At 38.4% G+C, this 24,758-nt stretch overlaps 1 protein-coding gene across 16 annotated transcripts in view; it reads left to right on the top strand.

Moving 5' to 3' along the window:
- Positions 1-24,758, top strand: part of LOC309544369 (protein unc-13 homolog A) — a 297,990-nt gene that overhangs the window by 236,146 nt on the left and 37,086 nt on the right. For 7 of the 16 annotated variants that reach the window (XM_082243272.1, XM_082243273.1, XM_082243269.1 and 4 more), the window contains 3 exons: positions 21,493-21,531; positions 21,975-22,004; positions 24,152-24,208. In XM_082243272.1, the coding sequence (XP_082099398.1) occupies positions 21,493-21,531; positions 21,975-22,004; positions 24,152-24,208 (126 nt within the window). The remainder of the gene's footprint in view (positions 1-21,492; positions 21,532-21,974; positions 22,005-24,151; positions 24,209-24,758) is intronic. The other 9 variants (XM_082243271.1, XM_082243275.1, XM_082243283.1 and 6 more) reach the window with 2 other exon arrangements.

The following is a 24,758-nucleotide window of genomic DNA, read 5'->3' as shown; positions in this document are numbered from 1 at the left end:
CTTCCTGATAGTGTAAATCATGGAACATGCCGGTGCAATGTGCATCTTTTTGGCAGCTAGTAATCTCTTTTGGAAATGTGTGACAGAGTGAGCATGTAGGTGTAGGCCCCATTCATGCACTTTATAAAATTAAGTGCATGAATAAGACCATCATGGCATAAATACTAGATGTTTGCATATTTAAAAAAAACATGCTTAAGCTTATATGACTTCTAAAGCAGTAATAAACCCAAAAACAAAAATGTAATATTTTAAACTTACCAATTATTAGATGTAATGGCTGTATTCGTTTTCTTTTTTTCACCTCTGTTTTTACCTGGTGATCTGGCCAGTAACACACCTCTTTTATTATACAGACACCACTCTGGATTAAAGGAGTTGTAAAGTCAGAAGGTTTTTTATTTTTTATCTTAATGAATTCTATGCATTTAGATAAAAAGCCTTCTGTGTGAAGCAGCCCCCTTAGCCCCCCTCATACTGACCTAAGGTCCCTCTCTGTCCAGCGATGTTTACGAGTGTCTCAGCTGTCCGAGATTCTCTCTCCAGATTGGCTGAGACACAGCAGTGGCATCATTGGCTGCCACTGCTGTCAAAGTCAGCTAGCCAATCAGGGGAGAGAGAGGGCGGGGCCAGGGTTGGGTTCCGTGTCTGAATGACTCAGCTCCAGTGCCCCCATAGCAAGCTGCTTGCTGTGGGGGCACTGAACAGGAATAAGGGCCAGGATTACAGAAGAGGGACCCAAGAAAAAGGGGATCCGGGCCACTCTGTGCAAAAATAACTGCATAGAGCAGGTAAGTATATTTGTTATTTTTGTAAGTTTGTTATTTTTATAGGGAAAAAAATTAGACTTTACAATCACATTAGGGAGCACAGGGGGCAGGTTTGGACAGCAGCATTGTCAGTCTGGGGGAAGGGGAGTCTTAGATTGACTAAAAGAAACTGAAGTTGAACTCCAGCTAATACTTTATAATCAGTTACAGTAAACTGTTTTTTTTTTTACATGAATAGATAAAAGGCTGATCATTTTAAGCACTACTGACATTGTTAAATGGGTCTGTCTCATCCTTGTAACTGCAAGAGAGCTTTTCTGTTGAAAAAGAACAGACTTTCTCAGATGACCAGATGAAAATAGAAGAAAGCCTAAAAAAAGGAAATAAATGCAGCCAGTACATCTAAGTATTTGTAAGCTGCAATATAATAAATGTTTCCTTTTGAGTTTAATACTGCTTTAGGTGGTTTATTATTAAACCAATGTTCACAGACATCTCCACTTAGGAGCATTGCACTCATAAATAATTCATAAAAACTTGGGAGAAAGGGTGAGTTAAGTGGGGCTAGGGACTAGAGTTGTAAGTGGTAAGCCAGGGTAGGTTCTAGGGTATCACGTGGAACTGTGCATGGGAGATTTGAGAAAGGTGATTATATAGATAATAATAATGTTTGGCAATCAGTGAGGCAGCAGGGATCATCCAAATGTCAATCCATGTATGGACAGGCTGATTGTACATGTCAGATTTTAGTCGAATGATCAGTGCCATAGCTGGCAACTTTGATGATTCTATTTTAATGGCGGGGACGTTTCCCTACTGTCAGTGGAAAGAATTCCCCCATTCACATTAATTGTGTGGATGGGGGAATTGGCTCATTTGACTTATACAGTCAGCTTAAGTTGCAAGTATATAACCTTTGAGTCATTGATATGATTTTTGACTACCACATATTTCAGTGAGGGGGTCTTCCAGGTACTGGCTATGGCTATTTTGGTGGCCATGAAGATATGTGTGAGTTTTTTCCATCTGGAAGGGTGCCAGGATGGGCTTATTAAGAAGTGCTTCTTATGGACAAGAGTATAGTCAAAGCAGTGAGCAAATAGCATTCTACACTCTTATCCATAGACTACCTACAGAAGCACAGCTCCACCAAAAGTTTTCCCTTGTGCCAGGCTCAGTGCAACCTCTGAAGAATGTAGCTGAGTAAGTTGGGGAATATTTAGATTGGCATGCTGGAGTGTATAATGCCACCTTAAAGGACTTTGTAGGAAGTTCCAAGGACAAATATGTTTCTAGAACTTTTTGTGGTAATGGCCCAGATTTAAATATAAAGGAGATTTTTCATTTTGACATGTTTTACTCTATATACCTAGGGGTTTTCCAAAATACTTTGTATTTAAGTGATAGGCATACAAACTCCCCATGCATGTCAGTTCCCACTAGAGTCTCAATATGTGTATATTTAAAAAAAATGGTATGAAGTGTATTATGTTTTTGCTATATATATATATATATATATATATATATATATATATATATACCGGTATATATATATATATATATATATATATATATATATATATTTCAATAATTGTTAACCTTTTTTGGAAAGTGGATTGGAGGTCAAAATACTACCCTGTGTGCATAAATGTGTAGCGCTAACAATAAAATAACTGAAATCAATATGATGTGCATAACAACAAAAAAGCCCATATAAAAATCCCTAAATTAGAAAGGAGTTCACAGGAAGGGTGTGTGAAAATGTAGAGGAACCACAAGTCCCAGCATGTAGAAACTGTATGTACTCTTCACACAGTGGATGGAAAGAAGATCACCCGTGGGATGAGAACACACCAAGTGGCAGCTTACCAGAAAGACATGGCCATCCAACCTAATGGAGAGGCCACAAAACGCTTGACAAAGGGGTATACAGGAACGCCAGGTGTCAATCCTCAGGGAATCAGGTGGAATGTACTTATATAAGGATGCATGAATTCCATGTAGTCTAGAGAAGGATAAGAAAAGCACACAGCATGATACTATGGGTTATACATGGATTGGTGATCCATATTGTCCATGTTTCTGGAGAGGTTTTATGTTGTATACTAAAAAAACAACAGTTTCTCAATCCAGGATGAGGAGTCAAAATATAGCACCAATGCAAGCCATGCTGTAGCATTTGAAAGATTTGTAAATGGTGGTATAATTCAAGAAAACGTTTTTCTTGAGGAGGGAATGTGTGCGACTCTCCGCCTATGTGTTTCGCCCCTCCCACTAACTGGAGCCCCTCCCACTTATATGGGTACATTCCACCTGATTCCCTGAGGATTGACACCTGGCGTTCCTGTATACCCCTTTGTCAAGCATTCTGTAGCCTCTCCATTAGGTTGGATGGCCTTGTCTTTCTGGTAAGCTGCCACTTGGTGTGTTCTCATCCCACGGGTGATCTCCTTTCCATCCACTGTGTGAAGAGTACAGACAGTTTCTACATGCTGGGACTTGTGGTTCCTCTACATTTTCACACATCGTTCCTGTGAACTCCTTTCTAATTTAAGGATTTTTATATGGACTTTTTTTGGATTTGTTGTTATGCACATCATATTGATTTCAGTTATCGCATTGTTAGCGCTACACGTTTATGCACATTTAGTTTGGATTGTTCTATAGGTCTGTGTATGCGGCTTTCTTTTTTGTCAAAGAAATTCATCTGATTTCATCACTATTAAGTTTTCATTCATAGCGCAGAAATTCCCCTTGTTTTGCAAAATACTACCCTGTCAAACAAGGGGATACTCTATTACAGGGATTCCCAAACTACAGCCCTGCAGCTGTTGCAGAACTACACATCCCATGAGGCATTGTAAAACTTACACATATATATCTGACTGGGCATGATGGGAATTGTAGTTCCTGAACAACTGCAGGGCCGTAGTTTGGGAATCCCTGCTCTATTACAAACATATCCCCAAGGGGAACCTAGACCTAGTCAAAATCTATCAAATTGAAAAGGAAGGATACTTTTATCACTGGAAAACCTTTTCTGAGACTTTATCATTTATTAAAAGTACTGACATGTAAAGAGAGAAAAAAAAGGATATTCCCCAGTACTTCTCTCAATTATTATTATTATTAGTCCCATAAATAACATAGCTAGGATTTCCAGTATTATTTTGCTATATTGCTGTAAAGCTGTGTAGACCTTAAATAAGCATGAAACTGACTTATTAGAGATAGAAAATATTCCTTTATAATATTTAAATTAGCTGTTAAATGCCTTATACTTTGTAATTTAATCTAGCCTCCTTCTAGTCTTTGGTGTTTTTCTTTGCTTAATTTAATTTTTTTTTTTGGGGGGGGGACCAAGCACTTAGGCATTTTTATATTTATTGGACACTCGTTTTTTTGTGGGGGGGGTCTTTTTGGCTTATTTTATTTTAAATCTGTTTTGAAAGGTGTTTTTTGCGGTATTAGGAATTATCCCTGGTGAAGAATACAATTGGAGGCTAGAATAAGGATTCAGTTATGGAACATATGACAGCTAGTTGAGACAGTATGAAGGAATAGATTCTATCTCTAGCTCATGAGTATGATCCTCATTCAAGCAGAACAAGGTAGCTTTACAGCATTAGAGCAAAATAATACTGGAAGTCTTAGTTCGGTAATTTATGGGACCAATAAGTGGATTCACAGAGAACGGTACATACTTTTTAAAAATGATAAAGTCCCCTAATGTATTTACAGTGATAGAAGTATAATTTCTTGTTGATTTGATCGACTAGGTCTTTGATCTCTGAGATATTTTGTAATAGACTATCCCCTAGTTTGAAAAGGTAGTATTTTGACCTCCAATCCACCTTCCAAAAAAGTTTACAATTATTGAAAAATATACATGTAACAGAAGCATCAAAACAATATACACTCCATACTGTTTTTTTAATACAAATTTATTCAGACTCTAGTGGGAACTGACATATATGAGGGATTGAATGTCTACACCTTATATGCAAAGGTTTGTAGCCCAAATTTCTTGCAGTGATCTGGCTGCAAAGTTAGTGCCCATATCACCTACGATTTGGTTTGGTGCATTGCTAGGCTGAGTGAGCTGGAAAATGTAATAGATGCATAAATTAGGGATATGGTGGGCCCAGAGATTTGGGTCATTGTGGCATTGTAGTTCAGAAGCTGAGGTAAAACAAGGGGATGAGCTTGACTGACACCTGGCTCAGCCTCTGTTTCAGCTGCTGACAGCCTGACCTGGCCGCTCTACGCACCTCCACAGCTCAGCACTCCAATGAGCGAGGAGAGGGAAGAGCAGAGAGCTGCTGACTGACAGTGAGCAGCTCTCTGCTTGGGGAGGTGCTCGATCACTTGGTTCTCAGTGCAGAGGCGCCAGAGGACAGATGCAGCATCGGACCGATGATGCATCCACCTAGGTAAGCATACATGGGGAAAAAAAGGAAGCCCCATACTTCTCTTTTATCAAACAAGTGATCTGAAGGATAGTAAGCTACAACCCACTTGCTCTATTTCCCTATTTGGGATGGGGGGGGGTGAAATGGTTTTCCAAATTCTGGCATTTGCATGTGGGCATTGAGGGTGTCAGAGTTCTCAGTTCCCATTATAATTGGACATCCCACGTTTAAGACCAGTGGCCTTTTTAAGATAGACTTCTTTAGCTTAGAGCATCCTTTAAATCAGAATTGCATACATGTACATACCCGTGTTGAATAAACATTTTTAATGTCTAAATGTCAATCATGCACTGCTCATTTTTTACAGACCCCTTTAAAGCAACCCCCCCCCCCAGTACTGAGATGACTTAAAGCTGTCATTGGCATGACTTTAGTAATAGCATTCCAACTCTCTGGTATGTGGAGGTGGTATCTTTGGGACAGGGAGCTTGCTATGATAGGGCTGATGTATGAATAGAATTTAAAATATCAGTGAGATCAAATATATCATCCGTTGATAATTAAGCACAAGCATCATTTTTAACTGAACAAAATAAAATAAATATTCCCCAGTAAACTATTTGTTAAAATTCTTCCCCAAGTATTTGCAGTTTATAGCTGGTTTAATGCCGCTGGTTCCTGCTCTTTCAGTGCTGCTTCCATGAACTTCCGGTCTTCATAAAAGAGTTATTAGTGGACAGTGCAGTCTGGAATCAGTTTGTTAACTTGGAGAAGGAAGAGGAGAAAGGAGGGAGGAGCAGGGGAGTGTCTTGCTATCCTAGGCAATGTAAATGTGTGTTTCTATTTACAGTATGCACATAGACACAACTCTAGTCCATGCATGATGGGGTAGCTCCATAGGTTACTGCAAGACAAAGGAGCCACCCTAAAACAGGAGACCTGGAGAAATGATCATGGCAGCAGCCTAAATTGAAAAATAGGTAAGATTTAAAAAATAAAGAAGCAGGGTACTCAAAAAAGTGATTCGCGTAATTCAAATAGCTACTGCAGGTACTTAAAAAAACTGACAATTTATTTCCACTTTAACAAGCAATGATGACAGGTAAAAAAGCTTTTACACTCACGTCTTCATTTTTGTCCTTCACTAACACACACATTGTTTGCTTGTTTGCTGAAACAATGGGGACTTGTTTCTGGTGACAAACATAACACATTTTTATATAAAACGTATATGTGTATTGTTGCATCATAAAATCCATACAAACTAAACTAATTCATACAAAAAAATCACATAATATGACAGAGACATAAACAAAAAAAGGCCTATGTAATACAAACTTCTATTATGCCTGGTGGCAAGTCTCTAACAAATATTTAATATGCCACATATTTATTTCTAATGATCACTGTCATGATTGGAGACCCTTTGGTATTGAAGACATTCTTATTACCATATAGATATAATTTCATGTGAACAAAGCAGGAGAGGGACTTCAGGTTTGACACATTTTATGATTAGCTTCTTCAGAAACAGGAATAATCTATGATAACATACAAATATTTGTTATATGAGTTTATTATGTTTACATATTACCCATGAATTAATAGTTATATGCATTTTATTCCTTACTCACTTAGTTAAAATCATCTGTATATAAATGCAAAGGTAGAGAGAGGGGGGTTCCTTTTACTTCCTTTCAGAGGAAAAGTCTCCAAAGTTGGACCTAAATAATGCTTGTATTTTACCTCTGGCATGTGTGAGGTTACCTGATATGTCTAATTCAAAAGGTATTTATTTATTTATTATTATTTATTTATTTTTATTTACTGTATATATTTTTTATATCATTTAATTTCTTTTTTTTTTTTTTTTTAACTTTAAATGGATACCTTCTGTTAGCCCCAATGCGGCCTCCTCTTCTTCAAGCCTGTGCAGATCAGGGAGAAAGACTCACTTATCTGCTGACCACTAATGCCAGGATTGGACATTTTTGAACTCTTTTGAGTTCATACAGGATGCATGTGAACACAGAGACAACCAGTGCATTGGAGGAGGTATGGGAAAAGGAAGCACTATGCTGGCATGTAGAAATGACTACTCTTAGTTGTATTATAAAACCTTAAGCCAACTTTAAAATAATTGTACTGCTGTTATTGTGGCTGTGAGCTTATTTACAGCTCCATATTGTCAGAAAAAGGGTAAGAAAGCTTAAAAATAAGGTAATGCCCAAATTTGCAATTTTAAGGAAGCCCATAATAAGAAAAATGTGGAGGCTGTCATTGGATCTGTGGATCCAATCAGTCTGCCTAACACATCATTTCATGAATTTTTACACTTTAATCAGATGTAGAACTGATTTTGTGTTCACCGAAGCTTATTTATAACAACCTGGCTATCAGCCAGAATAATCCATAAATGCGCAGTCTACAAATACAGCTCAAACAATAAATTCCTGAACTGCGAACAAACAGCCAGTTCTGTCCACCAATCTAAATTCTTACACTAATGTTATATCTGGAGGCCAACATTTGAATTTCTGATGAATATACAAGCCTTTTGAAATGTCTTGTCCAAAGAGTCTATGGAATACATGCCCTAAAGAACTTATTTATTTTGGAATGTATTATGGCTCAATTGTTTCCACTATTTATTGAACTATTACCTTCAGGTGTGTGGAACAACTGTGGACAGTGAACTTTTTCATGTGATATTTGGAGCAGTTTTTAATTTAGTTCCATAATCCTTTCAGGAAAAACCTTACCCACCATACCCCATGTATAGATGGCATCATCATTCTGTACTAATAAGTTGATAGAACTTTTGAATTATTGTAACAACAGTAGTTTTTGGAATAATGTTAACTTTACCAATCCATTTGGAATTGGTCTTTTCAGATGTGGAACTTTCAGTGTCAACACTTATTTTAAACCCATGCTGGTTATTGATATTTGCAACTAAGGGTTTCCACCATCCAAAATCAATACACAACTTTTTTTATGGCCAGTTTTGTAGGTTACCATTTTAGACATTATTGAAACAAACACATCCAGTCTTTCATAAATGGTTCACACAGTTTCACACACATAGACAACCCCCCTTCCAGTCATGCAGTTCAGAGAAACAAATTATCAGTGAGTCAGTAGTACATTAAGCCTTCAACTACTTTATCATGTAAGGTGTACCTGTGAATTACTTTATGTGGGTAGGACAACCTGGTCACCATGTGTACATTTTAATGAATATTAATACTTGTAATAGTTGTTTGGAACGTACCAATTTAGTGACCCTACAGAAATCTCTGTTTTTGTGTTGTAAACCATTGCTTAAGTTTTACATTGTAGAGAGGAATGTCCCAAGGAAATTTACTAAATAGTTGCAACCAAAATTTAGAGTGGGGTACATGTAATATTTATGTCAGGTTTTCTCTTCTTTCTGTGGCATAATTAGAGAGATTTGCACTTCTGTTCCCTGTGATGCCCATACAAGTAGGAAGGGGAGCAGTTGTTAAAAGAACTGGATGCCACAGGCAGCAATGAAAAAGCTCTAACTCTTGTCTGTTTTCCCATTGGAGAGATTCCCCTTCGTGACCTGTCGTGACAAAGGTTGACACGGTTTCTGGGGCCTTAGATACAATGGTAAACACATATTTATTTTAGTAAAACAGACCCACTGATTTGTTTTTTCTTGCTATATTGCTGGTATGCGCTGCTCTCATCACACTGACAATGGAATTTCAAAATATGCTAACATCCCAGAAATCATGTACCCTGCAGCTGGTATGGACTAGAGACTCAGGGAAAATTTGTGTAATCTTCCACATGGTTACCCTGAAGTTAGCCTAGACTGGTGTACAGAATGGTCCTTCTTTCTGCCAGAAATTGCACTAGGTTTCAGATTTTTTTTCCCAGGAAATGTCCTGTAAGGACGTGTTGTTATTTTCACTTGGTACACTTTTTTGTGTTGCTAATATTTTTTAGTTAAAACCACAGCCCAGGCTGTATCAGAGTGGCAACATAGTAGATTTTCTTATTAACCACTTGCCTACAGTGCACTTTCACCCCCTTCCTGCCCAGACCGATTTTCAGCTTTCAGCGCTCTCACACTTTGACTGAGAATTACTCAGTCATGCAACACTGTACCCATACAAAAATTGTGTCCTTTTTTTCACACAAATAGAGCTTTCTTTTGATGGTATTTGATCAATACTGGGTTTTTTATTTTTTGTGCTATAAATAAAAAAAGACTGAAAATATCGTGAAAAAACGCATTTTTCTTTGTTTCTGTCATAAAATTTTGCAAATTAGTCATTTTTCTTCACAAATTTTGGCCAAAATTTATACTGCTACTTATCCTTGGTAAAAATAACCTAAGTAAGTGTATATTATTTGGTCTTTGTGAAAGTTATAGAGTCCACAAGCTATGGTGCGAATCATTGAAAATTGATCACACTTGCTCACACCTGATGTACTGAAGGCCTATCTCATTTCTTGAGACACTAAAAAGTCAGGAAAGTACAAATACCCCCCAAATGACCCCTTTTTGGAAAGTAGACATTCCAAGGTATTTAATAAGGGGCATGGAGAGTTTTTTGAAGTTGTCATTTTTTCCCACAACTCTTTGCAAAATGAAGATTTTTTTTTTTTTTTTTTTTTTTACAAATTGCCATATTAACAGGTTATTTCTCTCACACAGCACATGTATACTTGCAACTACACCCCAAAACACATTCTACTACTCCTCCTGAGTATGGCAATACCACATGTGTGAGACTTTTTCACAGCCTGGCCACATACAGAGGCCTAACATTCAAGTAGCCCCGTCCGGCATTCTAGGAGCACAAATTACACATATAATTTCCTGACAACCTATCGCACTTTTGAAGGCCCTGGAGCACCAGGACAATGGAAAACCCCATAAAATGACCCCATTTTGGAAAGCAAACAGCCCAACGTATAATTTTTGAGGCATAATGAGTCTTTTGAATATGTCATTTTTTTCCACAAGTTTTTGGAAAATGTGGAAAGAAAATGAAAACACATTTTTTTTTACACAAAGCTGTCCATTTATGCAATATTTCTAACACATAGCATGTACATAGCAAAAATTGCACCCCAAAATACATTCTGCTATTCCTCCTGAGTATGGCGATACCACATGTGTAACACTTTTTCACAGCCTGGCCACATACATAGGCCTAACATCCAAGTAGCGCTTTACACAAAGTTGTCCATTTATCCACTTTAAGATTGGGCCTATTTTTGACACTTGGTGTTTACAAACTAAAATCATTTTTTTTGCTAGAAAATTACTTGTAACCCCCAAACATTATATATTTTTTTTTAGCAGAGACCCTAGAGAATAAAATGGAGATCGTTGCAATATTTTTTATCACACTATATTTGCGCAGCAGTCTTCCAGATGCGATTTTTTTGAAAAAAATTCACTTTTTTGAACTACAAAATAAGAAAACAGTAAATTTAGCACAATTTTTTTCCATAATGTGAAAGATAATGTTACGCCGAGTAATTAGATACCCAACATGTCATGCTTCAAAATTGCGCATGCTCACAGAATGGCGCCAAACATTGGTACTTAAAAATCCCCATAGGCAACATTTTAAAAATTTCTGCAGGTTACTAGCTTAGAGTTACAGAGGAGCTCTAGGGCTCAAATTATTGCTCTCGCTCTAACGATCGCGGCGATACCTCACATGTATGGTTTGAACACCGTTTACATATGTGGGCGGGACTTGCTTATGCGTTTGCTTCTGCGCGCGAGCTAACGGGGACAGGGCGCTTTAATTTTTTTTTTTTTTTTTTTGTTCCTATTTATTTTATTTATTATTTTTTTATTTTTACACAGTTTAAAAAAAAAAATGTTTTGATCATTTTTATTCCTATTACAAGGAATGTAAACATCCCTTGTAATAGAAATAGGCATGACAGGTCCTCTTTATTGTGAGATCTGGGGTCAAAAAGACCTCACACCTCACAACTACACTAAAAAAGAAAAGAAAAAAAAAAATTGTTGAAAGAGGTAAAAAAAAAAAGAAAAAAAAAAAGCGGCCCTTTAAACCGGTTGCTAGGCAACGTCTTTTGACGTAGCTCCGGTCCTCCAAGACCATAGAGTTGAGTGAGGGCCATCTTGCCCTCACTCGACTTCCTGTCTCTGAGGATCCGGGACCGGATAGTTTTCCCCGCTGCCGGCGGGTCCGGTAAGCTGGGAAAACGTCTGGGACGCGGCAGGAGGGGGGGGGGCACCTCTTCCCCTGCACCGTAAGGGTAATTCCGCGGCGAATCCGCCACTGGGACCACCCTTATCTGAAAGCCGACCGCCCGCCGTTTCAAAAAATACCGGGGTTATGGGGGCTATCTGCTGCCATAACCCCAGTATTTAGCTTTTAATAGCCGATGCATATAGTCGTTAGGCGGTCAGTAAGTGATTGCATGCATATGGCAAACAGGTGACGATGACTGATGGGGTGACAGGTGACGATGACTGATGGGGTGACAGGTGACAATGACTGATGGGGTGACAGGAGACGATGACTGATGGGGTGACAGGTGACGATGACTGATGGGGTGACAGGTGACGATGACTGATGAGGTGACAGGTGATGATGATTGATGAGGTGACAAGTGACGATGATTGATGGGGTGACAGATGACAATCACTGACGGGGTGACATGTGACGATGATTGATGGGGTGACAAGTGACGATCACTGATGGGGTGTCAAGTGACGATGATTGATAGGGTGACAGATGACGGTGACTGATGGGGTGACAGGTGACGATGACTGATGGGGTGACAGGTGACGGTGATTGATGGGGTGACAGGTGACGGGCGATGGTCACTCATGGGTGACAGGTGACGGGCGATGGTGCACGGCGGTACTGATGGCAGTCTCTGGTGACCGGTGAATTTTAGGCTACGTTCACATGTGAGCGTAGCTATCGCGGGCAGAATCACTACGATTCTGCCCGTGATCCAGAAATCATTGCAAATTGCGGGACGCCTGTGCGTTGCCCGTGATTTGCAATAGCACCCCAAACGCTGTGCGATGTTGCTGCGATTTCCGCCTGCCGAATCGAGGTAACATCACGCAAACAACGCATGACGCCCCAAAGAAGCTCTTGTACCTTTTTTGGGCGTCATGCGATGTTTGCGCGATGTTACCGCGATTCGGCAGGCGGAAATGGTGGCAACATCGCACAGCGTTTGGGGTGCTATTGCAAAAAACGGGCAACGCACAGGCGTCCCGCAATTTGCAAGGATTTCTGGATTGCGGGCAGAATCGCGGTGATTCTACCCGCGATCGCTGCGCTCACATGTGAACGTTATGGGTGTCAATTTCTGGGCACTGATGAGGTGACTGTTGGGTGACAGGTGACATTGGGGGGGGCTGAGGACTGTGTGGGGGGACCTTTATTAGTGTGATTTTACTTTTGCAGGTGCACAGAGCAGTAACTCACTGTTTCTAGTTCTTCTCCCCTCATACTGGAAACTGTATGAGGAGAGAAGAGCTAGTAACACTGAGTTACTGCTCTTTGTTTACATTTTCTGATCGGCTGTGAATGGATTCACAGCCGATCACATAGTAAACAGTCACTATCAGTGACTGTTTACTACTGCCGGTGACAGCTGTGTTCCTACGGAACACAGTGCCACCGACATGACCGCGCTGCGCGCTCCCGATCGCGCATGCGCGGTCATCTCCCGGCCGCCTCCATTGTGATCGGCTGTGTCATTGGAACACAGCCGATCACGTGGGAAACAGCCACGCCCAGTGGCTGTTTCCCCCCTGCCGGTGACGGGGGGTGTCCCGGGACACCCCGACACCGGCAGTGCACGGCGGCGCGCCCGCGATCGCGCGCCTGCCGTGCATTTCCTGGGTCACGTCATATGACGTCCGCCCAGGATAATAGCCGCACCGTCCCGCCCTCATATGACGTGGTTAAAGATTGAATACTTGGCCATCTACTATTGTTCTATAGAAGGTTTGTTAAAGTGTATGTAAGGGCAAAACTTTTGTTTTGGATACAGTAGGCAAAGGCTAGACCCTTTGTCAATTTTATTATGGGCAGCACAGTGGCTTAGTGGTTATCTGCATGAAGTTTGCATGGTCTGCCTTTGCGTGGGTTTACTCTGAGTACTCTAGTTTCTTGCCACACTCCAAAGAAATGCTTGTAGGTTAATTTGTTTCTGTCAAAATTGGCCTTAGTATGTATGTGAGATAGGGACCTTAGATTGTAAGCTTTTTATTGGCAGAGGCCAATATGAATGTATAGTATGTAAAGAGCTGCATAAATTGTATATAATAAATTGTAATAATAAGTATTGCTGCTTGGGTCCCCACTAGGGGAGATTCATTCTCTGTTTCTCCTGATAACCATAGTCTCGAGAAAGAAAGGGGAAATCTAAACTTTTGGAGTTGTTACCATTCTAAAATGCAAGGGTAAATCAATGGTGACACATGTTCAACTGACAACAGTCCAAGATGATAATTACCCTTAGTTTGGGGAGAGGAATTACTTTCCTTGTTGGATTTCCAGGACCATCTCTCCCAAGTGGGATACAGGCAGCAAAAAGTATCTGGTAGGGTTGAATACACTTTATTATCATTATCAACTTTGATTATCATTGTGCATATCATAACATCTGCATTAGGAGCACTCACCATTAAATAGTTTTCATATTAGTTATTAACACTAGAAATTTATATCAGAAAGTATGTTAAATTGACATTTACAATAATTCACAATTTAAATTTACTTAAAATTTGCTCGCATGGGGCATAAAGGACCTTTTGGCTTCCTTTATGTCCCTAGAAATTCAACATACGATTACTTCTTTACCATCAGGCAAAAGCCCAGATCATGATTGGTTTACCTATACATTCCACAATTTAAAGAACTTTGACTTAATTCCTAAGGATCCTAAAGACCCCACACAATGCTTCAGTTATCACCCAATGTCATTGATTAAAGATTACTTTAAAATTTAAGCCAAAATGATTGCAAGTTGACTTACAGCTTGCAGTCAATCCTTGATTCATACAGAGCATCATAGGGTTCATCACTAAGATAGAAGGGTGGCACAGTACTGTTGGGACCATTATTTTTGTTGACTGTGCCATTAAACAAAAATGTTCCCTGTGCCTCCATCAATGCTGAGAAGGCATTTAATCACTAGGGCTTTCTACAGGAGACCAAATTGGTGTTCTCATTTTCCCTACTTGATAAGATAATGGCCCTCTACAACTTTCTGTCTGCAAGAATCCAAATCAAAGGGTCTTAACCAGTTTTGATACATAATGGTACAAGTTAGGATTGTACACTTTCACCTTATACTATATACAGTATTTTGGTAAGGGAGCACCTGGACAAATCACTAGGGAATCACCATCCCAAGTTGGGTTTGTATGCAGATCGACTCCTCACATACATTTCCAATCCAACCCTTGCATTTCCCACTATCTTGCAGGAATTTGTTTTGGGATGTTTAGTAATTTCAAGCTTAACACACATAAATTTGTCACTCTAGACCTTTCTCTTGGGGATCATTTGCCTTTTCAGTGGACCCTAAGGCAATCAAGTACTTAGAAATGAATGCAAATTACAATGAACCTCACACATTTATATGAACTTAACTACCCACCAATGTTGCAGTGGACCCTTAACAGACTTAGAGATTGTTCATAAAAAGCACTCTTGACTTGGGCTTTTAACACTCCTCAAATTGCATAATCTGCCATGCGCATTTTCCAAATCATGCCAGTCCCAGTCCTGCAACATTTCTTTGCATCCTCAAAGTCCTCATTGCTGCACCATTTGGGCGAAATCTCCTGTGCGATTGCTTAATGATCTTCTGACACGACAGAAATAATCCGGAGGACTGGGTCTTCCCCATGTTGCTTTTTATTATAAATCTGCATTAATAACCCATATTATGGACTTGATCTTTCAAGGCAAGGACAGCTTGTGGGTCTACATTGAAAACTTCTGTCTCTCTGCTGCAGATACATCCTAAGCCTCCATTACATTCCTCTACCCTTACTGGTTTGGGACTATTCAATCAGACACTGCTCCATCTCACTGGCCATCCCATTGGGATGTGATGCCATTTCATTATTTGGTTAGTCATCCCTTCCTCTTCCTTCTATTTTAAAAATGCTGTCTGTCAGTGGCCTTCAGTCACTAAGGATTTAGCCCCATTTCCTGGCAATTGCCTACAAAACTTTAAAATGCAAGGATTTCTGATTAAAAAAGATATGGTAATAGCAAGTGTTTCTTATGTGGTAGTTAAGACTTGTATATGACTTCTATGCACAGTCATCTTCTTTTTTTGTACTGAGGAAATTACATTTAAAAAAGAAAGACGTGGTGACATTGGTAGGGATTTCACATCATTTGAGGCTTAATGTCTTCGAACTGAGAGGCCGATGCATCTCATTTTGCTCCTCTATACAACCTTCCTTCACTATTTTGGTCCCAATACTCCCTAATGAAAACATAAGCTACTAGGAAGAGTAGTTGGGTTGACAGTTCCAGGACACAGATCCTCTAAAAGCATTTACTCTGACCCATAAGGCATGCATTGCTTCAACCTTCCAAGAATGGAGGAATAAAATTATTTCACGATGGTACAGATGCCCTTATGATATCCAAAATATGTATCCATAAACATCAAATCTCTGTTGGCGTTTTGGGAAAAAAAAAAACAGAAACCATGCCTCATAAGTAGTGGTCTTGTCCACTGAATCACCCCTGTGTTTTCCAGCATATAACACGGTCACGGGTATGCATACTCCCATGTCTGCAGATGTTGCTCTTATTTCCATACTCCTTGACTCCATTCTCAAAGCCAAAAAAAGCCAGCTCCACTTCCTTCTGTTAGCTATCGGAGCAATTACTCCTAGTCACATAAAGACAGGACGCACTCCAATATTGACAGAATCGCTTCCTGAGGTCACCCACCTCCAACTGCTGCAGGAATTGTCTGCTCAACTACATAAAGGAGCATGTGAAGTATCTGGATCTTTTACCTGGGATCAGCAGAGTTTAAGAATATCTTTCAGTGAAGATGCTTTCCTATCAAGTCCTTAGATTATCCACCTTTTTTACCTCTGGGCATCTGTTTCTTCCCTCTTCTCTCCTCATTCCCCTATTGTTCCCGTATTTTTCTCACTGATCTGTCTCTTTTGCTCCCATTTGTTTCCAAGTTTGTTCTTTTAGTCTATTCTCTACAGCAGCCTGTTATCCCAAGTAGGGGACAGCATCATAATGTTCTTCAAAAGCTGTTTTTTTCTTGGCTCCCAGATGCCACTGAATGCTATTCATTCAATAATTATCTCCTTATTGCCATCTCATCACTTTATATGCTGTGTCATTATAATGCCTTGTCTATACACCTTATATCATGAAACGTGGCTGTGTCCCCTCTCGAACCAATAGCTGTTTCTGTTACTTTGTATTAAAATCTTTATTAGAAAGTTTTATTCTTAAAAAATACATTATAGTTTCCCATTAAGATGCATTAACACCTCTGTGTTTTGTCACAATGGGGTGCGGCACATTACAAAGAAATCCTGCTTGTCTGATTTTTAGTGCAATTTCAAAACTGTGCCTATCATTTAATGAACAGTAAGGCATGTAAAATGCATATATAAGAGGTCTATTACACGCCCCAGTGAAGCTGAACCAAAAAAAACACTGAGGTGTAAATGTAACCTGTATACATTTACAATATATGTTTAATGTAGTAAACGTATACAGGGGGATGTGATGTAATTGTTGTGGAATGGTGTAGTGACCTCCTAATGCACTGGGTACACATAGCTGGAAAGTTAAGTGCCTGCATGGATGGGATGTGGGTTAAAGAACATATGAACCCCAAAACAAAACTTTTATATATTGCAGCCTACCAGTCCTTAGATGTGATGGCTGCATTGGTTTTTTCTTTCTTTTTTTTTTGCACGTACAGAAAAATACCTGTTTATCCTGCCAAAGTTCCTGCGTCCTTGTAACCTCCTGTAAATATATATATATATATATATATATATATATATATACAGTATCTTTGCATTACGAGATAACTTTTGTAAACTACAAAATAAATTCTTCCTGTATAATAAATGGATGTAGAAATGGATAGCAATCCAAGAAGAGCAGCCTAGTGACAACCATTGCTCCTTTCAAGGATACAGTAGTACAGTAGTGGAAAGAGTATAGCCATCCGAGGACAGGAATTGTTTTTTGCAGGATGACCAGGTAAAAATTAAGAAAGAAAAAAAAAACTGAAAAAGATGCAACCATATTTAAGGGTGAATAAGCTGAAACATAGTAATGCTCTATGCACACTAGTATTTTTTTTAAGCTCGTAGAAGCTGTAATTAGCATTTTTTCTGCTCCTAGAATCTAATTAGTGTTATCCTATGTGTCCATGCACACTACTTTAGGCTATTAGCATTTTTTGATCTGCAGCGTCTAGGAGCAGAATTTTTTTTTTTTTTGTAGAGTTTTTTTTTTCCCCAGTAGAAAAAACGCTGAATGCTCCTAAATGTTTCTAACTGCTTCTAAATGCTACTAAAATGCTTCTAACAGCCTTTCTTGAGCTTTTTTTTCTTCATGTACTGCAAAAATGCTAATTAAATGATAATGGTCCTAAATGCTCCTAAAAGCTACAAAAATGCTACTAGAAGCTGGCACAAAAATGCTATTAATAGCATCTTTGTAGCTTTTTTTGAGCTTATAAAAAACGCTAGTGTGCACTGAGCCTAATTGTTTGTTTTTGGGTTTCATTACACTTTAAGGCTCTAGAGATGTTCTATTCACAAACCTTAATAAGCAACTTGTATAAACATGCAGCAACTAATAAGAAATGTTCATTTCGGTGAGCTAACTTTAGTCATCAGAAATGTATTTGCTTTGAATTACTTTATTTTGCAATGTAATTCCGCCCTTTGTACTAACCTATAATCATTTTATATACATTAAACACCAGACTTAACAAGGACCTCTATTTTATAGGACAGTCTTGATTTTCATATCCCCCCCCCCCGTGGGTAGGATTGCTGAACAACAGTTTTGCAAATACTAACAAACTTAGCTTAGTGCTGTACCAATTTCATATTTTTAAAACATTGTGAGGCTCCAAAATGCTTAACTGATTTTTGTTGCTTAATTTTGCTTAATCAGTCTACATCGGAGCATTTTACAAACCCTGTCCTTAGCAAAGTTACAGCAGTTGGTATTCATATATGAGGGTAATGTAGATCTGCCACTAACCTGGACAATTCAAACTGAGTTTATAAAGATAAAAATATATAATATAAGATTTATTTAGTTGAGAACAACATCTCTAATTGAGCAGTATAACCAAAGATATAAGCAACTTTAAAAATGCAAAACCTTTCCTGCATTTTTTTTTTCATTTAGGTTAGTGTAAGGGTGTATTAAAAACACTGTCAATGTTTTGCCATCTGTTTTATTAGGAAGATTTCCATTCACTACCTGTCCTGTAGACACACCAGGAATCAAAATATCTTTCCAATGTAAGGGAAATTCCCTTTAAGGCAGTTTTCATTGGGACAATTGGGAGATTTCCCCCTCCATTCCTGTCCTGGTGACAAATCAAAATTTTGGATTTACCCTCACTTTTATTCTCCTTGACACTGGTGATTAGGACATTTATAGACAGTGAATCTCCCTAGCAGGAACCCAGACAACAGTAAAAAAAAAAAAAAACTGACAGTGGTTCTATCCCCTAACCAAAGTGTTGCCTTTAAATAAATCTTGTTCCTGCCTTCTGAAGAACCCTTCTGTTCAATAGGGCCTCCTCTCATATTACAGGAACAATAGGCTCAGGAGGTGATGGGGCCAAACAAGACTTTCACAGAAAGTCAAGAATTACGTATGAATTTGGATTCCTATATTTCTGGATCTACTGATAACTTTTAATATCCATTTTCACAGAAGATAACCTCTGCTTTTGCATACAGATTCGTAGCTTTGCAGAGTATAACAAAAATCAATGGGGATCCACATTTATATAAGGATTATTCATCTTTACAAAAATTATTTTGCTAAGATTTTGTTTTGGTACAATATGCGATTGACCATATTTTTCATTTTGTCAAGACATATAAACCCTGAAACAAGAATAATTAGTACACAGGAAGTTAAATTGTGTATTTCTAAGTTTTTATATTGAGTTTTTTTAAAATCACGTTTGATACTTTCTACATGTATGAGGCTCCATGCATATTGGGCTTAAAAAAAATACCAGTTCCCTCGACAGAAAAAACACTCATATAGAGCATTTTTGTACACAGTTTAGGCGAGTTTAGCATTTTTCTGCCAGAAAGCTCCAATCAAAAATGCAAACCAGAAGGTTTTTTTTTTTTTTCCTGCCTCTTAACTAAAAATAAACCTGATCATCCTAATGTACAATAACACATAGGATAACAGTGAGCTGTTTCTACAGGCAAAACACAAAACTCAACCAGTGTGCATGGGCCTTAAAAAGAAAGACTTTTGTGTGGTTATAAAATTACAATAAAGGAAACACTGACTGATGACTAAGCTATGCATGTACTTTATGTAAATTTAACCAAAATAATTATTTACAAATTGATTTTGTATTACAGTCTTAAACTCACATGACTTGGTTTGAAATCTATGGTACAGCAAATGGTGCTTACCATAAAAACACGTTTTTTCTGCATTTAGCTGTCACCAGGGTCACCAGGACTAGTGTCCTTGTTGAAAGATTTCCCCTTTTTTCCTTTTTTGTTGAACAAGCAGAGTTTGTGATTTTCTTTCTCTTTCACTTCTGGTGACAATGGTCACCAGGACAAACATGGTGACCATGAGGGTGAGTCTCCCTTACAGGGGTACAGACAAGATTAAAAAAAGCTGGGTAGGTGGTCTATGCCCTCTCCACTCTAACCAAAATGAAAAATAAGTCCTGCCTTCATTTATAATTTAAACTGTGAAGGAATTAATTAGAAAACAAGTGAATTCAAATGTGTTGGAAATAGTTTATAGCAAACAGCTGTTCATTCCCCTTTCTATGTAGAAAAGGGACAATACCTTGTGGTATTCAGGGAGATGATCATGGCAGAACCTGGAAAAGCAGGATTTGAGTGAGTAGAGTCAAATGTTTCACTTACCTTAGACATTTGTGCTGGCCACATCTAAAACAACCTACCCAGATCCAGCTCCTCCTTGCCCAGACCCAGTTCACAACAAACGACATCCTTTGTACACTCCTTTACATAGTGGCTTTTACCTGCTTGGCATCATCATGTGTTATTTATTACTGTTGCTTGACTGTCTTCCTGTTCCCTCTTTACATGCAAATATTGCCTTATGTTACATGCTGCATTGTCTTGTCACATGTATCAGTGACGTCTTATTAGTGTTAAATGTAACTTTAATATCTGCAGCTTTTTTTTTTTTTGTATGTACAAAATATAGGAAATCACAATCATTTACACGTTTATAATGGGCAAAAACTCTGCCTGTCCAGAGTGTATTCCCTACTTGTTCCTACTTATGTTTAAAGGCATAGTTCACCTTTACCAAAATACTGCCTATACAGGTAATGGGTGTCTGTAGATAAAAAAACTACCCGTGCAGCTTTGACCTTGCTATATGTGTAGGTCATTCATGTACCTCATGCAATCTACCTGAAAAACTACAAAAGATTGCATTTCCTGATCTTGCTAGGGTCTTACTTAGACAGCTGGGTGCTGTAACTGTTTACATTCACCATCACAGTTGTTGTTCAGTTAGGCTTCATGAGGGATGTAAATGGCCTACATCTATAGAAAGGGCATTATTTAATTTGGTCAGAGCCACACAGTTTGTTTTTTTATCTACAGACGCCTTTTTTTTTGGTAAAGATGAACTGTGCTTTTAAGGTCCTGTGTCCATGAGCTTTTTTACACTTTAGGCAGGTTTGGCCTTCTATAAGTCTATGGGAATGAAAACTTAGCTTGAAGTGGGTCAAATGCGTGTCTGAAGGAGGTCATATGCAAATACATTCTGAATGTTTCCAGAAGCTTCTCAAGCTGATGACAAAGCCGAAAACCCTTCGACACAGGCCCTTAAGGACCAGCATTTCACCATCACACTATCCACCATACTCACATACTGACATTGAATTAAACATATCTACCTACTCACACTTGCTTATATTGTGATCCCCATCTTTTTTTTTGTTTTTCAACCAAACACTTGCCTGTGACTACAAAAAAATAAATAAATAAATAAAAAGTGACCGACTGTGAAATGTTTCTGCAGGGGACGCTACTGAGAAAACATGGCAAAGGGATAGAGAAGGTAAACCTGTATGCAGAACCATCACTTTTGTTTATTGCAGCATTGCATAGCTGATGAAGTGTTGTATCAGTGGTGAATGCTGAATATTCCTATTGTTCTGGTACTGCACATCACTGTGCAGAAGCAATGTTGCAGTTTGTTAAATATTTTGCTGTGAGAGGGAGTGGGGATGTGGAGGAAGCTGTTAAGGTCTATGTCGCCACTTGTGTTATGTACAGTAATTATACTTTTTGTCACTAGTACTGTATGTTCTGAGGTAATGGCTAACTGCTCATATAGAGGAGCTAAGCACTGCATAAGCATAGCTAGTATTGCTTGTGTGCACTATGTGTGTAGCTGTCTTGTATATACATGTCCGATTTGTTAAGACATGTAATGACTGTAATTGTACACTTGTATTTCACATTCACACTCACGTGTTAATTCCACACTTCTCTCTCCAGAGCAGGGTGAAGCTGCCGTACCATGCAGATGTAAGGACACTGTGTGTGTGTCTGTCTGTCTGCACTTTTCCCATTTCAAGTTATGTCTGTACAATCTCCCTTTGTGAGATGTGTTCTAAATTTGTTTCCTTTATGTGTTATTTTTTTAAGTAAAGTTTTGGTGTGTAAGAAAGCAAGATTTTATTTGTAACCCCTTTAGCAAGACGTAATAGACACTATGAGGAAAATGTGTACAATCTAAAGAAAATAAAAAAAATAGGTGTTACCCAAAGCAGAACAAGGGTCCTGTCCTGTTCCTCATAACTCTCTTTAGTAACCCACTGTGACATCAACCTCATGGTATACCTATCTATTGGTAAGGCAGCTCCTTTTCTTCCGTTCCAGAAGATAATGGGGCTAATTTACAAAAACTTGAGAAAAATTAGAACAATATTATTGCCAATTGGAACCAGCAGGTTTAACCTTTCATTTTATGAAAAGAGTCAACAATTGAGTTGTGCTCATTTTCTTTTTTGGGGAATGCTATTGGGATCAGCCCCCACACACATTGGCTCGGATCCTGTTCTGAACACACCCAAGCTCTTCACTACCAAAAAGCTGCAGGCCCTAGATGGAGTATACCAAAAGAAAAAAAAAATTGGGGATGGTCAGGGGTGAGTTAACCAGAAGGGAAGGTAGAGGGATACAACCCTGCATCAGGGCCAGTGGGCATGCTCCTAAGCCACCTTTTTTTAGCTACAAATTTTCCACTTAAAGTTAGGCAATAAAAGTTAACTTGTGTTTGGTTTCATCGTGTCACGCCTTAGCTTTTTCCTTTTTATATTATGCCCAATTTCTTTAAAGCGAATCTGTTATGAGAGAAATATGGGATCTGCTTTTGATGATCTTCTTCTTGAAATGCTGTTGCTTGGCTGGTGACTAGGACTATTAAGCACTTGATTTGAAATGAGTATGCAGCTCAGTAAAATAAGTAAAGTCAAAAGTTACTGCATAATTGTTTCGGATCAGTGAATCTAAACATTTGGAACTAGAATATCAGCATGACAGCCAGGCAACCACCATTTGCAGAATTGAGGAAATTAATGGTAAATGTCTTATTTCTCCTATAACAGGGTTTCTTTAAAGCTAGCAAAAATTAAGTCATATTTAATAAAAAATATTTATATTGGGCCTCTGCTTTTTCACCGGTGGCTGAGTGCTCAGAACAAATAAAACTGGTTACCCTGTAGAGGACATTTTAAATGTAAAAGTCTTATAATAAATTTAGTGACATTCATTCTGTTACAACATTTTAACAAATGTGCAGAGTAACTTAGGTTGTTTGTATGCTAAAAACATTGGAACAGGCAGGAAAGTAACAAAAAAAGTTTAGTTTATCTTTAAACAGCAGAGTCTAAAAAAAGTAGGCATGACTATAAAAAAATTTTAAGCAATGCTTTTCCAGTGGCAAGACAACTAATGTTAGAATTCTATAAACTAAAACTAGCACAGCAGAATATGTAAAAAACACACAAATAGATAAAAATGTTGCAGGTATGACTTTGATGACTCTAGAGACATAATGTCATTTCAGTTATGGGATAGGGTAGGGAAGGGTTAGACTCCCTTCCAGGTATTTTTTCTGTGGGAAAATTTCCTTTTACTTCCTGTCCCAAAGACAAAGGAGAAAAATTGTGAATGTAAAATCTCTTCTTAGACAGCTGTTACCTAACAACCTTAACATTTTGGACTTATCGTCACTTTTTGTACCTGTCACAGTGTTCACCAAAACTAACAAAGATGGTGAATCAGACAGCAGTGAAAACTCAAGAAAGCTTCTAACTCTTCTCTACTCTACTAAAAAAAGAAAGAACTAAAAACATACTTTAAGGACAGTTTATATTATGAGCAAGTAGTGGCTTGATAAGGGAATGAAAAGCAAATAAATTATGAATGGCAATTAGGAATATGAGTGTGTTTGGGGGAGGGAGAGACACCAAAGGTAACAGAATACAGACAAAAGCAATAATTTGATGTGCTTTTCTGTTAAAATAATTAAAAACAGTAAGTTTTAAGGGAGATCTTTATGTTCTGTGTATAAATGATAATATCCTGGATCTACTACTGTGCAAAAAAAAAACTTGGTATGTATATACAGTATTATGTGTAACTGTTCAGTTTATTTTTGTTTCTATTAGGGGACCCATCTCATCATTAATGCTGCTAAAGAGCTTGGACAACTATCTAAACTCAAGGTAAGCTTTAGTAAAATATATGAATGTTAAAGGCTAAATTCATCTTCTTTTTTTTCCTATAATCTTGCGCCCCTAATATACCAATAATGTACCTCGATTGCAGAAAAAGACAAACTTTCTATGATTTTGAGAACAAGGCCTTCCCTTAGCCCTTGCTGTATTTCTTAGAAAGCTTAATCACTTGCTGTCATGTAGATTTGAAATGGAAAAACTAGTAAGACACAGAAAAAATATACCAGCTGACCTCATTAGCACACACCCTTCAGCTATGTTTGCGGAGCATCCCTGGCATCTCTCCATGCATACATTTGCCTGGCTTCCACAGCCTCTCTCCAGATGGGCTCAGGTCGCATGCTAACCTCCCTGGGAGCTGCATGCAGCCCCAGGACACCCCTGATGTAGTGCAAGGGCTTGCCTAATTAGATACAGAGTGATTGGATAGATGGTGTGTCCTCTTATTGTATAGTTTTGGTAAATCTAAAGGAGATTGTACAGAGATTCTACATTCAGATGGTATAGTGTATGGTCACACTTATACACCTAAATTGAC

This window comes from Pelophylax lessonae (assembly GCF_965119305.1).
Source record: "Pelophylax lessonae genome assembly, chromosome: 1".
Classification (NCBI taxonomy): Eukaryota; Metazoa; Chordata; class Amphibia; order Anura; family Ranidae; genus Pelophylax; species Pelophylax lessonae.
This window is presented reverse-complemented; position numbering and strand designations above follow the sequence as displayed.